Here is an 18183-nt window from a genome sequence, read left to right on the forward strand (position 1 = left end):
CCTCTTCTCAAGGTCCTACACCGAACCTGGGTATGTCTTGTGTGCCGCGCTCGGTCATGCCAACCCCGCCCCTGGAGCCCACCAGTGCCCTCGAGCCTCCTCCTCTCTTTAGCCATCCCATGGCATCTGCCATGCGCCCACCACGACACCTTTGGATCTAGATCTTGGAGTTCTTCGTGTTCTCTTCTTCGTTCTTCTTCTCATTTTCCTCCCTAGCATTAGTTGCTTTGGTGGGATTTGGGAGAGAAGGACTTGGGCACTCAGTGTGCCCTTGCCATTGCATTTGGAGCATCGGTCTGAGTTCTCCACAGTGGTACGTGGAAGTTACAAGTTGAGAAGCTTATTACTCTTGGGTGCTTGGTGCTCTTGAGCTTGTTCCTCTTGGGTGCTTGGGCGCCCTAGACGGTTGGTGGTGCTTCGGAGCTTAATCATTGTGGTGTAAAGATCCGGGCAAGTGTCGGGGTCACCAATTAGGTTGTGGAGATCGCCCCGAGCAATTTGACGGGTATCGGTGACCGCCCCCAAGGGTTGCCAAAGTGTATGGGCTCGGTGACCGCCCCCAAGGGTTGCCATTTGTACGGGTTCGGTGACCGCCCTCAAGGGTCCCTTAGTGGAATCACGACATCTTGCATTGTGCGAGGGCGTGAGGAGATTACCGTGGCCCTAATGGCTTCTTGGGAAGCATTGTGCCTCCACACCGCTCCAAACAGAGATTAGCATCCGCAAGGGTGTGAACTTCGGGTTACATCGTCGTCTCTGCATGCCTCGGTTATCTCTTACCCGAGCCCTTTACTTATGCACTTTACTTTGTGATAGCCATAGTGTTTCATGTTATATATCTTGTTATCACCTAGTAGTTTATCTTGCTTAGCATAAGTTGTTGGTGCACATAGGTGAACCTAGTTGTTGTAGGCTTTGTGCTTGACAAATTAACTGCTAGGTTTATTCCGCATTTGTTCAAGCTTAAATTGTAATTATTTTAAAGCGTCTATTCACCCCCTCTAGGCGACATCCACGATCTTTCAGCCCCGATGCCAAAGGTGCTAAGGCGGGTGGATTGCAGTGGGTTCCCGTGAGGCGGCGGGGGTGTTTCTTCTGACGCATCTATGGGCAGCTGGTACGGTGACGTCCCTAGCCTGTGCGCGACGGCCGACGAGCCATGGCCGATGGGGCGGGCTATTCTACTAGGATATGGGTCACTGCGGTGGCCGCGTATTTGGATTCCCATCCAGATTCATCGCGGCTTGGCCTTGGTTGGCCGGCGATGCGCGGATGGACCAGTGAGGGGCGAATGGAGGCCCTCTGTCGGTGTTCCAGGAGTAGCTATGTCTTCATAGCGAGGCTCCGCATGGATCCAGTCAGCTACGAGATTGGGGCGATGCAACTTCCATGAAAATCATGTCGACTGTGGTCATGACAGGCGATAGTGTCGTCTCTGACATTAGGGCTAAAAAAAGCTCGAAATTCACGAGTTAAATGAGTAGCTCGTGACTCGGCTCGAATCGACTCGAACTTGAACAATAACAAGTTGAGTCGAGCTTTAATTTAAGATCGTTTACAAACCGAGTTAAACGAGCCGATCTCATGAGTACGTGTAACTTGTTAGGCTCGGAAAAAAAGGTCAGCGTGTTTTAGGGGTAGTAACAAATAGGCACTAAACACCTGCGTCCCAGCACAAGGCCCAACCGCTCAAGTCCCAGCCACCCAGGAGACTCACACATATATGCCAATATATGTGTTAAGAAAATGTATATGACAATATATGTACATGTTAAATTCCCAATTAATTTTTTTATCATATTTGTAAGGTTGCATGTCCATATCTTTAACGAGCTTAACAAGCTAAACGAGCCAGCTCGCGAGTTATATGAGTCGAGCCAATCTTGGATTTGAGCTTATTATAGTAACGAGTCGAGTCGAGCTAGTTAATTAAACTAGCTTTAGCGAGTCGAGTCGAGCTGACTCGACTCGGCTCGAATCCCACCTCTATCTGACGTCGTTTTCCTTCTCGAGGCATCATCATTACAGGTTGTGTCACCACACTCGGGGTGATCCAGGGAAAACTCTATATCCGGGTACCCCGGATCGGACAACGATGACGCTTTCGGTGTCATTCTCCTTCTTGAGGGCATCATTTGGAGCATGAGCTGGCTAGAGGGGACAAGAGGAGGAGCAGTGTTACATCTACTGCAAGGCCGATGGCGGCTCTCGGCGGCGTGGCATGGTGGATTCTCGGGGACGGCCGCATGTGGATGGGCGCACGCGGGATAGTGGCGTTGTATAGCATCGCGGTAACGTCGACGGAAGAAACACCCCCGCCGCCTCACATTGATCGCTCCTGAAGGTGGGACAACATAAGACAACGGTGGCTGATTCTAGAGCATGTGTATGCGGTGCGCGTAGAGGGTCTAGCTGGACCAGTTCGTGCTCTCGGTTTGCTAGCGGACGGTTTCGTTAAGGCACCAGGACATATGGTGTGTGTTGATATGCGGCCAGGGTACACCATTAAGCTTATAGGTGTAGCAACCGTAGTTGACAGGAAGGTGGCTTTAGATTGATCCATGTATTTATTTTGTTCGGTCTGGTGAATAATATAATAAACTGGTTGTATGCATCGCTCGATGGAGGCTGGGCTAATCCTCCTTTTCAAAAGAAAAGGGCGAGCAGATAAACCCAACTTTGACCAGACTGAGGAGGAATTAAATTATTTTTTGAAACGGAGGCAAAAGTTTTGCTTCCTCTCGTTTAAAAAGGAGTAATATAAAGTTTGCAGGTTACAAGACCACCAAGGTCCAAATAAATTTGCCTACTCAATTGCCCAATAATCTAACCCCGGTGATGACCCATGTCTTGGCCTCATCTTTGATTGCCGCGACCACTCTAGAAGGAAGTGAAGCTTTGGAACAAAACACCCTAGCGTTCCTCTTGGCGAAATAACATCCATCGGCTGTGAACTTCCTGACATTTGCACCATAGTAGTTGAAATAGTTGTTGTATGAGGGCCACCGAAAGGCCACCCTGCAGGTTTATGTGCCTGACCAAATTGTTACCTTGCATGGCCTTGGTCACACAAGCATTGGTGCGCTTAGAAAGGGCGTAGATGCCTGGAGCAATGTCTTTAGGCTTTTCACCGAGGAGCCATGGAGAGTGCCAGAAACCTGCAGTCTTGCCATCACCCAAAATGATAGTTGTCATAGCATAGAATAAGTATTTGTCTTCATCATCACAAGTTATTTCAAGACCAACTCATGCCCGCTAGAGGTCCACCCAGGCGAACCATAACCATCACAGTTTTAAAGCTCGTGCAAACTTGTCAATATCCAGGATTTCCAAACCACCAAAATTTGTAGGACGACAGACAGAGGAGGAATTAATAACAAATCAAGTACAACCTACTTTTCAAAAGACTATATAGGCTCTACTGGTGCAGTGGAAAAATAAAAGAATCCGACGTGGTGGCCGTTTATTCTACTCCCTCCGTAAATTAATATAAGAGTGTTTAGATCACTACTTTAGTAATCTAAACGCTCTTATATTAGTTCACAGAGGGAGTACATGGCTATATATCAAGTCTTGAGCGAGCCGACGTTTGCCCTTCAGCACAGAGAACCCTTGCTGCACGAGAGAGCGCCTGCGGAGGCCGTCATCGGCGCCACGAAAGAGGCGGACTTGGCAAAACTGGGGGCTTTAACCTCAGCCCCCGGTCTGCCGGACGCCGTGAAGAACGCGCCGTTGAACATCAGGTCGCCGTCGGATATCCAGTTCCACTTCTGCCACTCGCTCTTCGGCGGGTCGCCGTCGCGCTTCGTCACCTGCAGAGATGGCAGAGTTCATACGATCAGCTTCATCAAAGGGACAGCCACATGAGTTTCCAAGACGAGGTTAAACAGGAGCAGCACCTCTTTTTCCTTGCCAGCACAGAACCTGTTGCCTCGGCTAAGTATGGTCGGCGACGCACTGCCACCGATGGCGTATTTCCCCCAGTTTACGTAGTCGTTGTTGACGACGTGGAACACCCCGAACCGGCACCTGTCGATCAAAACGCACAGTCGTCACGTCGATCAGTGCCCTAATAATTTGCTAATGCGATGAGAGTTTTGCACTCCTCGATTTGGGCTAATTTTTTTTAAATAATACATTTTTTTATTAATTTTCATAAATATTACGCCGGATAAAAAAATTTCAAAAATAATACACCGTCGGCCCGCTGCAGGCCGACTGGGCCTAGTCGGCCCACAGCAGGCCAATTGGATTCCAGTCGGCCTACAGCTGGCCGACTGGCCCCTGTCGGCCCACTGTGGGCCGACTGGAGCTAATTGGCATAAAAAATATATGTTTAAAAAAATGTTAATCATGTAATTAAAAAATATTAAACGTGTATAAAAAATGTTCCTGATGTATACAAAAAATGTACAATATATATGCAAAAATGTTGACATAAAAAATATGTTTTGAAAAGTGTTAAGCATGTATTTAAAAATTGTTAAATGTGCGTATAAAAATGTTCCTTATTTATACAAAAAATATAGAATATGTATGAAAAAAAGTTGATACCAAAAAATTATGTTTGAAAAATATGTATGAAAAGTTGACATTTTTTCAAATACATGATTAAAAATTGTTAAATGTGTGTATAAAAAATGTTCCTTATCTATAAAAAAAATATAGAATGTGTATGAAAAAAAGTTGACACCAAAAAAATATGTTTGAAAAAAATGTTCCAGTTCCATACAAAAAGAGCAACCAATCATATTTTTTTCACAACCTTGATTTACTTTTTGTCACCAACTCACCAACATAATTTTTTGGTGTCAACTTTTTTTCATACACATTCTATATTTTTTGTATAAACAGGAACATGTTTTATACACATATTTAACAATTTTTAAATACATGATTAACACTTTTTAAAACATACTTTTTATGTCAATATTTTTGCATATATATTGTACATTTTTTTTATACATCAGGAACATTTTTATACACATTTAACATTTTTTAATTACATGATTAACATTTTTTTAAACATATATTTTTATGCCTATTTTTTTGCAAAAACAATTAGCCCACAGCGGGCCAATTAGCTCCAGTCAGCCCATAGTGGGCCGACAGGACCCAATCAGCCCACAGTGGGCCGACAGGGGCCAGTCGGCCAGCTGTAGGCCGACTGGAATCCAATCGGCCTGCAGCGGGCCGATGGTGTATTATTTTTGAAAAAAAATTACCCAGCGTAATATTTATGAAAATTAATAAAAAATGTATTATTTAAAAAAAATTAGCTCGATTTGGCAGTAGTGTGTGCAATACCTCGGCATCCTCTGCACGAGGCCCGGCCCGAAGCGATTGAAGGCGACGGTGACCCGCATGGCCCTGTCGTCCTCGTAGGCGTCGTTGTGACCGAGGAGCATGGCCTTGTTGTGGTTTGTCAGGAGGCAGTTGGAGACGGTCACGCCGGTGGAGGCGGCGATCACGTCGACGAGGCCGTCGGCGCAGTCCTCCAGCGTGCAGTGGTCCACCCACACGTCCCTCGCGCCGAATATGCTGACGCCGTCGCCGTCCGACAGGTGGCCCGTCTTGGCCGACTTGGGCGCCGGCCTGCAGCCGCGGATGGTGATGCCGTGGATGATCACGTTGCTCTGGTTGCGCACCGTGAAGCACGCGCCGCCCTCGCCGACGACGACGCTGGCGCCGCGGCCGTCCACCGTCTTGTGCGAGCTCACGACGAACTCCCGCTGGGGACGGATCGTCATGCTGCAGGCGAAGATGATCCAGAGGGGCTCGTCCTGGACGAGGCCGTAGCGGAGCGTGCCGGGGGCGGGGTTGGCCGGGTCCTCGTCGCCGGGGTCCGTCACGACGTATGTCCTGCCGCCCTTGCCGCCGATGGCGTTGCGGCCGAACCCGATGACGCAGTCGGCGAGCCGCTGCCGGTTATCGGCCCAGCCGGGGTCGCATCGCCAGCAGTCGTCGACCTGGTTGCCTGTGCCGCATTGCTCAGGCGTTCGTTGTCGGCGCACTGATATGTTACCGGAGGCATTGACCGGCAATGGCGAAGAGTAGGAAATGGATAAAATGGATGTGAAAATAAAGAAGAGGAGAATGGCCATTGTTCCTGATACAGATATTTGAACAGATAGAAGATCAGTGCCTGCCTACACAATAGAGATCGATCTACTCTGGATGCACAGGGCCGCATAAGAACACGTAAGCGAAACAGCTAGTATATGGCAATAGATCATGGAAATCTCCATTTTAGGAACTAGCTGATAACTTGTAAAGGTCTTCCTATTTTCTGCAGGATGTGTTTGTCTTGCCAATAGCACTGATTGACTGATTGATTTTAAACGACATAAATTAGGTATGTATGGATTCCCTTGTTGATTCTAATATACGGTATGACACAACTGGATATTAAATTATTACACAAATGGAAGAAGAAGAATTGAGGGAGGGAGCATTTTTTTTTCAATGCCAGAAATGATCAGTTACAAATCACACTAAGCACGAGGTACATCATATCTTTCCTCTCCCAATCTCCCACACATTTGCGATGTTCAGCCATCACAAGCAATTCATCCGTTCTTTTCACTAGAATGACCCATTACGCAGAATGGTACAAGGTCCCAATTTAAACCAAGAGTTATTTGCATGTCACAACTTTTTTTTAGTTGTAACTTCAGATAGTTTTAGTTATGTTGTCCCTATCATAATGCACATGCCACAATTTGACAACATGAATGTAAATATGAGTACAGATGGACCATAATTTTATAACATAACACATGGCAGGAGGTAGAATATTACACGTGAATAAAAATGCATATTTTTTATTTATCAGTTTTGCTAAAGCACATCTAGATGTGCTCTAAGTATTGCACATCTAAGTCCTATGTCATTGATTGTACGCTAAAATTCGTGCAAGCATTTTCTTTTGTCCTTTTTTCTTTTCTTTCTAGATTCATTGAGTCACTTAGATGTAAGATAATTGAAAAGAAGTGCAATTGTGAGAAGAAGAGAGGAAGAAGCCTAGAGACAGTCGACGGTGAGACGGGAGGAGAGGCGGTAGAACAACACAGTAGGGTTCGAGTGCAGATGATGAGAGATGAGCGAAGGGGAGGTGGAGGGACGTGGTGGTGGTTGAGAACATGGGAGGAGGAGAGACAGAGATGGGAGGTAGTGGGTCGGGGCTCGAGGACGGGAGGGAAGGGGATTGGTCGTTAGGGTCTTAACCGCTTTGAGCTCGCATTTAACAACGGAGAGGTCTAGGAAATTTTTGTTTACCTATTTGTACATCGGAGCTAGCAGTGAGACGGAACTGTTAATGACACCAGTATTAAAAAGTTAGAGTAAAACACAATCAATTAAATGATCGCCAGAGCAAAGCCAGAGGAGCGAGACAAGCTACATCAGACGTACCAAGACGCTGTGCACAAGAGGAGCTCTATGGCACCGAGGCATCCTTTAAGGGAGAAAAACCCTAGTTCAATCTCCTCTCGTATTCATTCACTTGTGTGGAATCTTGCATTCTATGATCTTCGGATGGCAAAACTTTCAATTCCTCGAACACTGATGTGTTAAAGTTACAGTCCCTACAACTTGATGTCCGGACTTTGTAGAAACCTTTTATTGGTGAGGCACCATCATCTCAGCGGTGAGCGAAGGTGTGGGTGTGGTTCCAATGAACCTGATTGTGCAGACAACATGATCCCGGAAGACGTGGGTCATGGCGCGGTGGCTGCCCCGGTGAGCGATAGCGTCTGATTTGGCCGCCTCCTACCCTTCCCTGCTCAGCGCACTCCTTCCCCTCCGGATTTGGGTCGTTCTTAAGTTGTTGCCGATTCCCAAACTAAAGGGGGGTGCTGCTGGTGGGGAGTACAAACTGGGAGCCTAGGTCGGCCTTGACCACTCGTGACAACAGCGATGCTGAGGGTATCGTTCCCCTCCTTGGAGGTGATATTAGGTCTACTCCTCACATTCCCCTCCATGTAGTCTTCTGAGAGAAAACTCTAACTTTGTTGGGTGGTGATTGTGCTCTTGTCATCGTGTCCTTCGTGAAGGCGCCACCTTGGGAGCTTTGTGGTTGGTATGCTTTGATAGCTTGTGGTAGGCGGCGGCAATGGCGTGGTTCTTTGCGTCCAATGCTTTAGCTTGATAGTGAAACCTCATTCGGTTCTCTTTGTGTGACCGATGTGTGTCTATTCTTTGCATCTTGTGGTGGCGTTCCGTGGTGGGAGAGATAGGGGTTCCCTCCACCAATGGCTACATCATGGTGTGGAATGAGAGCCAAAGCTCCTCCTGATAGTGTCAGATCTGTCTCCTTGGTACTCGGAGCTTCCCATGGCTCAATGTTATTTCCTTGCTTCATCTGACTTGAACATTTTCCTTTCTCCATGGTTTGGTCATGTGCGGATGTATTGCTTTACTCAAGGAGAGCCAATTTCAGCAATGTTCCTTTTTATGTGGCACATTCCGGCGACATCCATTCATGTTCTATGGGGAACATCTCCATCTTCCAATGGTGGGTCATCTTTTGAGCCAGGAGAGGATGCACGGGCCTTCTTCAAATATAGAATTAATGGTTGTGTTGTGTCGAGGTCCTTAGTCGTTTGGAATGGCATACCCTTTCTGTTTTGATGGTCCTTTCTCCTCCAGAGCCGACATGTTCCTGGTTCATAGTGCTTCATCCACGGAATAGGTCCTCAACGTCTTCAACTTCATGTTCTTTATTTATCTTTCTTGCTTGAAGCGATTGAGGCTTTGTTTGCTACTTTCCAGTGCCTTTGTATCTTATTGTTTTGTTCTTTTTCTCTCTTGGTTTCTTGTGTTTGTAACCCTTTTCGATTTATGATTTTGTTAATTCAAAGCAGGGCTCTGTTCGAGCCTCTTCTCTAGAAAATATAAAGCATTTAAAAAATGGAGGTTTCTATTGATGTGCGAGGAACTATCTTCGGATTGCTAACATAAGGAAGGTCCAGTGAAGGAAAAGATCAGATCAAAATTTCACTAAGATATACCCCCCCCCCCGCCCCGAACATCTGTCATGTTAATCGATTGCAAAAAGTTCATCTGTTATTTTCACTAGATGGCCCACTGTGCCATATGGTGCAAGTCTTGATTTAAATCAAAAGTTATTTCATATCACAACTTTTTTTGTTGTTATAAATTTAGATAAGTTTAGTTACATCGTCATGTCATAATATACATACTACAATTTGACAACATAAATGTAAATATGTACATGGACGAACGATAATTTGATAGCATAACACATGACATGAGGTAACATATCACATGTGAAAAAAGCATATTTAATATCCAAGTGGAAATAAAGCGGTGCAATTCTGAGAAGAAGAGAGGAAGAAGCTTAGGGACAGTTTGCAGTGAGATGGGAAGGGAGGCGGTGGCAACAATGTGCTAGTCTTCCTGAGAAGAGGAGGGGAGCGAAGTGAAGGGCGGGTGGAGGGGTGCATGGGTGGTCTAGAGCGCGGGAGAAGGAGAGATGAAAATGGGAGGTGGAGGGGTGTGGGGCTCGAGGACGCGAGGGGAGGGGATTGATCGCTGGGGTTTTAACCTCTTCGAGCGCAGATAGAATAGTGGAAGGATCAAGGTAATTTTTGTTCAGCTATTTGTATAGCAGGACCAACAACGAGGCCGACTAGATGGTAGTGACATCGTATCATAGATTAGAGTAAGATGAAATAACTAAACAGTTGTCAGAGCAAAGTCAGATGAGTGAAGTGAGCTTTATCAGATGATCCAGGGCACTGCATGTGAGAGGGCATGTACGTACAGAGTATCCCGACATTCTCTAAGGGGAAAAACATAGCTCAATCTCCTATATTCAGTTACTTATATGCAATCATGCATTCTATGATCCTTCCATGGCTAAACCGTCCAATTCCTCAGACACTGTTATGTTGAAGCTACAACCCCTAAAATTTGATGTATAGACTTTGCATAAACATTTTCTTGTTCATGAGCTTATCCGGAAGACTAGTAATAGCAATGTTTTTTGTTAGAAAAATTGTCGAACATTCTTTGAAAAACTACATCTATGAATGCAAAGTGGGGTCTGAAGGAAATATTCCCTAGAGGCAATAATAAAGTTATTATTTATTTCCTTAATTCATGATAACTGTTTATTATTCATGCTAGAATTGTATTAACCGGAAACTTAGTACATGTGTGAATACATAGACAAAACATATAGTCCCTAGTATGCCTCTACTTGACTAGCTCGTTAATCAAAGATGGTTATGTTTCCTAACCATAGACATGTGTTGTCATTTGATCAACGGGATCACATCATTAGGAGAATGATGTGATGGACATGACCCATCTGTTAGCTTAGCATTATGATCGTGACAGTTTCATTGCTACTGCTTTCTTCATGACTTATACAAGTTCCTCAGACTATGAGATTATGCAACTCCCGAATACCGGAGGAATACTTTGTGTGCTACCAAACGTCACAACGTAAATGAGTGATTATAAAGGTGCTCTACAGGTGTCTCCGAAGGTGTTTGTTGGGTTGGCATAGATCGAGATTTGGATTTGTCATTCCGTGTTTCGGAGACGTATCTTTGGGCCCTCTCGGTAATACTCATCACTATAAAGCCTTGCAAGCATTGTGACTAATGATTAGTTGCGGGATGAAGTATTACGGAACGAGTAAAGAGCCTTGCCAGTAATGAGATTGAACTAGGTATGATGATACCGACAATCGAATCTCGGGCAAGTAACATACCGATGACAAAGGGAACAACGCATGTTGTTATGTGGTTTGACCGATAAAGATCTTCGTAGAATATGTAGGAACCAATATGAGCATCCAGGTTCCGCTATTGGTTATTGACCGGAGACGTATATCGGTCATGTCTACATAGTTCTCAAACCCGTAGGGTCCGCACGCTTAACGTTCGATGACGATTGGTATTATGAGTTTATGTGATATGATGTACCGAAGGTTGTTCGGAGTCCCAGATATGATCACGGACATGACGAGGAGTCTCGAAATGGTCGAGACATAAAGATTGATATATTGGACGACTAGATTTGGACACCGGAAATGTTCCGAAGAAGTTTCGGATGAGACCAGAGTGTTGGAGGGTTATCGGAACCCTCGGGGGAACTAATGGGCCTCGATGAGCCTTAGTCGAGAGAGAGAGGGGCGGCCAGGGCAGGCTGCGTGCCCCCTCCCCCTTGGGTCCGAATAGGGTAAGGAAAGGGGGCGGCGCCCCGCTTTCCTTACCCCTCTCTTCCTTTAGGTGGGAACCTACTAGGACTTGGAGTCCTAGTAGGATTCCCCTCTTGGGGGCGCGCCAAGGAGGGCCGGCCGACCTCCCCTCTCCTCCTTTATATATGGGGGAGGGAGGCACCCCATAGACACACAAGTTGATCAAGTTGATCTTTTAGCCTTGTGCGGTGCCCCCCTCCACAGTTACACACCTCGATCATACCATCGTAGAGCTTAGGCGAAGCCCTGCGCCGGTACCATCATCATCACCGTCGCCATGCCATCGTGATGATGGAACTCACCCTCGTCCTCAATTGGATCAAGAGCACGAGGGACGTCATCGAGTTGAACATGTGCTGAACGCGGAGGTGCCGTACGTTCGGTACTTGGATCGGTTGGATCACGAAGACGTTCGACTACATCAACCGCGTTATTGAAACGCTTCCGCTTTCGGTCTATGAGGGTACATGGACAACACTCTCCCCTCGTTTCTATGCATCACCTAGATAGATCTTGCGTGATCGTAGGAATTTTTTTTTTTGAAATTACTACGTTCCCCAACAGTGGCATCCGAGCCAGGTCTATGCGTAGATGTTATATGCACGAGTAGAACACAAAGAGTTGTGGGCGATAATAGTCATACTGTTTACCAGCATGTCATACTTTGATTCGGCGGTATTGTTGGATGAAGCGGCTCAGACCGACATTACACTACGCTTACGCTAGACTGGTTCTACCGATGTGCTTCGCACACAGGTGGCTAGTGAGTGTCTGTTTCTCCAACTTTAGTTGAATCGAGTGTGGCTACGTCTGGTCCTTGTTGAAGGTTAAAGCAGCACACTTGATGAAAAATCATTGTGGTTTTGATGCGTAGGTAAGAACTGTTCTTGCTAGAAGCCCATAGCAGCCACGTAAAACTTGCAACAACAAAGTAGAGGACGTCTAACTTGTTTTTGCAGGGCTTACTGTGATGTGATATGGTCAAGGCATGATGTGATATAAATTGTTGTATGAGATGATCATGTTTTGTAACAAAGTTATCGGCAACTGGTAGGAGCCATATGGTTGTCGCTTTTATTGTATGCAATGCAATCACCATGTAATTGTTTTACTTTATCACTAAGCAGTAGAGATAGTTGTAGTAACAATAGTTGGCGAGACGACAACGATGCTACGATGGAGATCAAGGTGTCGCGTAGGTGACAATGGAGATCATGACAATGCTTCGGTGATGGAGATCATGAGCACAAGATGATGATGGCCATATCATGTCACATAATTGATTGCATGTGATGTTTATCCTTTATGCATCTTATTTTGCTTAGTACGGCGGTAGCATTATAATATGATCCCTTACTAAATTTCAAGGTACAAGTGTTCTCCCTGAGTATGCACCGTTGCTACAGTTCATCGTGCCGAGACACCACATGATGATAGGGTGTGATAAGCTCTACGTTCACATACAACAAGTGCAAGCCAGTTTTGCATACATAGAATACTCGGGTTAAACTTGATGAGCCTAGCATATGCAGATATGGCCTCGGAACACTGAGACCAAAATGTCAAACGTGAATCATATAGTAGATATGATCAACATAGTGATGTTCACCATTGAAAACTACTCCATCTCACGTGATGATCGGACATGGTTTAGTTGATTTGGATCACGTGATCACTTAGATGATTAGAGGGATTTCTATCTAAGTGGGAGTTCTCAAGTAATATGATTAATTGAACTTTAATTTATCATGAACTTAGTACCTGATAGTATTTTGCATGTCTATGTTATTGTAGATCAATGGCCCATGCTACCGTTCCTTTGAATTTTAATGCGTTCCTAGAGAAAGCTAAGTTGAAATATGATGACAACAACTACACGGACTGGGTCTGTAACTTGAGGATTATCCTCATTTTTTGCACAGAAGAATTATGTCCTGGAAGCACCGTTGGGTGCCAGGCCTGCTGCAGATGCTACTGATGATGTTAAGAACGTCTGGCAGAGCAAAGCTGATGACTACTCGATAGTTCATTGTGCCATGCTTTACGGCTTAGAACCGGTACTTCAACAACGTTTTGAACGTCATGGAGCATATGAGATGTTCCAGTAGTTGAAGTTAATATTTCAAGCAAATGCCCAGATTGAGAGATATAAAGTCTCCAATAAGTTCTACAGCTGTAAAATGGAGGAGAATAGTTATGTCAGTGAACATATACTCAGAATGTCTGGGTACCACAACCACTTGACTCAACTGGGAGTTAATCTTCCTGATGATAGTGTCATTGACAGAGTTCTTCAATCACTGCCACCAAGCTACAAAAGCTTCATGATGAACTATAATATACAAGGGATGAACAAGACTATTCCCGAGCTCTTGCAATGCTAAAGGCTGCGGAGGTAGAAATAAAAAAGGAGCATCAAGTGTTGATGGTCAACAAGACCACTAGTTTCAAGAAAAAAGGCAAAGGGAAGAAGGGGAACTTCAAGAAGAACGGAAAAAAGGTTGCTGCTCAAGAGAAGAAACCCAAGTCTGGACCTAAGCCTTAAACTGAGTGCTTCTACTGCAAAGGGACTGGTCACTGGAAGCGGAACTACCCCAAGTATTTGGCCGATAAGAAGGATGGCAAAGTGAAAGGTATATTTGATATACATGTTATTAATGTGTACTGAACTAAAGCTCGCAGTAGCGCCTGGGGATTTGATACTGGTTATGTTGCTCATATTTGCAACTCGAAACAGGGGCTATGGATTAAGCAAAGATTGGCTAAGGACGAGGTGACGATGCGCGTGGTAAATGGTTCCAAAGTCGATGTGATCGCGGTCGGCACGCTACCTCCACATCTACCTTCGGGATTAGTTTTAGACCTGAATAATTGTTATTTGGTGCCAGCGTTGAGCATGAACATTATATCTGGATCTTGTTTGATGCCAGACGGTTATTCATTTAAATCAGAGAATAGTGGTTGTTCTATTTATATGAGTAATATCTTTTATGGTCATGCACCCCTGCTGAGTGGTATATTTTTGTCGGATCTCAATAGTAGTGATACACATATTCATAGTGTTGAAGCCAAAAGATATAAGATTAATAATGATAGTGCAACTTATTTGTGGCACTGCCGTTTGGGTCATATCGGTGTAATGCGCATGAAGAAACTCCATGCTGATGGACTTTTGGAATCACTTGATTATGACTCACTTGGTGCTTGCAAACCGTGCCTTATGGGCAAGATGACTAAAACTCCATTCTCCAGAACAATGGAACGAGCTACTGACTTGTTGGAAATAATACATACCGATGTATGCGGTCCAATGAGTATTGAGACTGGTGGTGGGTATCGTTATTTTCTTACCTTCACACATGATTTGAGCAGATATGGTTATATCTACTTAATGAAGCATAAGTCTGAAACATTTGAAAAGTTCAAAGAATTTCAAAGTGAAGTAGAAAATCATCGTAACATGAAAATAAAGTTTCTACGATCTGATCGTGGAGGAGAATGTTTGAGTTACGAGTTTGGTCTTCATTTGTAACAACATGGGATAGTTTCACAATTAACGCCACTTGGAACACCACAGCAAAATGGTGTGTCCGGACGTCGTAATCGTACTTTATTGGATATGGTGCGATCTATGATGTCTCTTACTAATTTACCGCTATCGTTTTGGGGTTATGCTTTAGAGACGGCTGCATTCACTTTAAATAGGGCAGCATCAAAATCCATTGAGACGACGCCTTATGAACTGTGGTTTGGCAAGAAACCAAAGTTGTCGTTTCTTAAAGTTTGGGGCTGTGATGCTTATGTGAAAAAGCTTCAACCTGATAAGCTCGAACCAAATCGGAGAAGTACGTCTTCATAGGATACCCAAAGGAAACTATTGGGTACACCTTCTATCATAGATCCGAAGGCAAAATCTTTGTTGCTAAGAATGGATCCTTTCTAGAGAAGGAGTTTCTCTCGAAAGAAGTGAGTGAGAGGAAAGTAGAACTTGATGAGGTAGTTGTACCTTCTCCCTTATTGGAAAGTAGTTCATCACAATAATCAGTTCCCGTGATTCCTACACCAATTAGTGAGGAAGCTAATGATGATGATCATGAAACTTCAGATCAAGTTACTACCGAACCTCGTAGGTCTTCCAGAGTAAGATCCGCACCAGAGTGGTACGGTAATCCTGTTATGGAAGTCATGTTACTAGACCATGATGAACCTACGAACTATGAAGAAGCGATGATGAGTCCAGATTCCGCGAAATGGCTTGAGGCCATGAAATCTGAGATGGGATCCATGTATGAGAACAAAGTGTGGACTTTGGTGGACTTGCCCAATGATCGGCAAGCCATAGAAAATAAATGAATCTTTAGGAAGAAGACCGACGCAGATGGTAATGTTACTGCTTACAAAGCTCGACTTGTTGCGAAAGGTTTTCGACAAGTTCAAGGAGTTGACTATGATGAGACTTTCTCACCCGTAGTGATGCTTAAGTCTGTTTGAATCATGTTAGCGATTGCCGCATTTTATGATTATGAAATTTGGCAGATGGATGTCAAAACTGCATTCCTAAATGGATTTCTCGAAGAAGAGTTGTATATGATGCAACCAGAAGGTTTTGTCGATCCAAAAGGTGCTAACAAAGTGTGCAAGCTCCAGCGATCCATTTATGGACTGGTGCAAGCCTCTCAAAGTTGGAATAAACCTTTTGATAGTGTGATCAAAGCATATGATTTTATACAGACTTTTCGAGAAGCCTGTATTTACAATAAAGTAAGTGGGAGCTCTGTAGCATTTCTGATATTATATGTGGATTACATATTTTTAATTGGAAATGATATAGAATTTCTGGATAGCATAAAGGGATACCTAAATAAGATTTTTTCTATGAAAGACCTTGGAGAAGGTGCTTACATATTGGACATCAAGATCTATAGATATAGATCAAGACGCTTAATTGGACTTTTGCAAAGCACATACCTTGATATAGTTTTGAAGAAGTTCAAAATGGATCGGTCAAAGAAAGGATTCTTGCCTTTATTACAAGATGTGAAATTGAGTCAGACTCAATGCCCGATCACTATAGAAGATAGAGAGAAAATGAAAGTCATTCCCTATGCTTCAGCCATAGGTTCTATCATGTATGCAATGTTGTGTACCAGACCTGATGTGTGCCTTGCTATAAGCATAGCAGGGAGGTACCAAAGTAATCTCGTAGTGGAGCACTGGACAGCGGTCAAGAACATCCTGAAATACCTGAAAAGGACTAAGGATATGTTTCTTGTTTATGGAGGTGAAAAAGAGCTCATCGTAAACGGTTACATCGATGCAAGCTTTGACACTGATCTGGATGACTCTAAGTCGCAAACCGGATACGTATTTTTATTGAATGGAGGAGTTGTCAGTTTGTGCAGTTCCAAGCAAAGCGTCGCGGCGGGATCTACATGTGAAGCGGAGTACATTGCTGCTTCGGAAGCAGCAAATGAAGGAGTTTGGATGAAGGAGTTCATATCTGATCTAGGTGTCATACCTAGTGCATCGGGTCCAATGAAAATCTTTTGTGACAATACTGGTGCAATTGCCTTGGCAAAGGAATCCATATTTCACAAGAGAATCAAGCACATCAAGAGACGCTTCAATTCCATCTGTCATCAAGTGTTGGAGGGGGACATAGAGATTTGCAAGATACACACAGATTTGAATGTTGTAGACCCGTTAACTAAGCCTCTTCCACGAGAAAAAACATGATCAGCACCAAAGCTCCATGGGTGTTAGAATCATTACTATGTAATCTAGATTATTGACTCTAGTGCAAGTGGGATACTGAAGGAAATATGCTCTAGAGGCAATAATAAAGTTATTATTTATTTCCTTAATTCATGATAAATGTTTATTATTCATGCTAGAATTGTATTAACCGGAAACTTAGTGCATGTGTGAATACATAGACAAAACATATAGTCCCTAGTATGCCTCTACTTGACTAGCTCGTTAATCAAAGATGGTTATGTTTCCTAACCATAGACATGTGTTCTCATTTGATCAATGGGATCACATCATTAGGAGAATGATGTGATGGATATGACCCATCTGTTAGCTTAGCATTATGATCGTGACAGTTTCATTGCTACTGCTTTCTTCATGACTTATAAAAGTTCCTCAGACTATGAGATTATGCAACTCCTGAATATCGGAGGAACACTTTGTGTGCTACCAAACGTCACAATGTAAATGGGTGATTATAAAGGTGCTCTACAGGTGTCTTCGAAGGTGTTTGTTGGGTTGGCATAGATCGAGATTTGGATTTGTCACTCCATGTTTCGGAGACGTATCTCTGGGCCCTCTCGGTAATACTCATCACTATAAAGCCTTGCAAGCATTGTGACTAATGGGTTAGTTGCGGGATGAAGTATTACGGAACGAGTAAAGAGACTTGTCGGTAACGAGATTGAACTAGGTATGATTATACCGACGATCGAATCTCGGGCAAGTAACATACCGATGACAAAGGGAACAACGTATGTTGTTATGCGGTTTGACCGACAAAGATCTTCGTAGAATATATGAGCATCCAGGTTCCGCTATTGGTTATTGACCGGAGACGTGTCTCGGTCATGTCTACATAGTTCTCGAACCCGTAGGGTCCGCACGCTTAACGTTTGATGACGATTGGTATTATGAGTTTATGTGATATGATGTACCGAAGGTTGTTCGAAGTCCCGGATATGATCACAAACATGACGAGGAGTGTCAAAATGGTCGAGACATAAAGATTGATATATTGGACGACTATATTCGGACACCGGAAATGTTCCGGAGAAGTTTCGGATGAAACCGGAGTGCCAGAGGGTTATCGGAACCCCCGGGAGAACTAATGGGCCTCGATGGGCCTTAGTGGAGAGAGAGAGAGAGGGACAGCCAGGGCAGGCCGCGCGCCCTCTCCCCCTTGAGTCCGAATAGGA

The 18183-nt window shown here is 44.3% G+C and overlaps 1 protein-coding gene across 1 annotated transcript; it reads right to left on the reverse strand.

Moving 5' to 3' along the window:
• Positions 1 to 3596: 3596 nt before the first annotated feature.
• LOC119325746 (pectate lyase-like) lies at positions 3597 to 6104 on the reverse strand. The gene is made up of 3 exons (XM_037599472.1): positions 5308 to 6104; positions 3900 to 4029; positions 3597 to 3812 (listed from the first exon to the last, which is right to left on the reverse strand). The coding sequence occupies exons 1-3, from the start codon at positions 6102 to 6104 to the stop codon at positions 3597 to 3599; spliced, it is 1143 nt and encodes a 380-aa protein (XP_037455369.1).
• Positions 6105 to 18183: the final 12079 nt, after the last annotated feature.

The sequence above is a fragment of the Triticum dicoccoides genome, chromosome 6B (genome assembly GCF_002162155.2).
Source record: "Triticum dicoccoides isolate Atlit2015 ecotype Zavitan chromosome 6B, WEW_v2.0, whole genome shotgun sequence".
NCBI classification, from domain to species: domain Eukaryota; kingdom Viridiplantae; phylum Streptophyta; class Magnoliopsida; order Poales; family Poaceae; genus Triticum; species Triticum dicoccoides.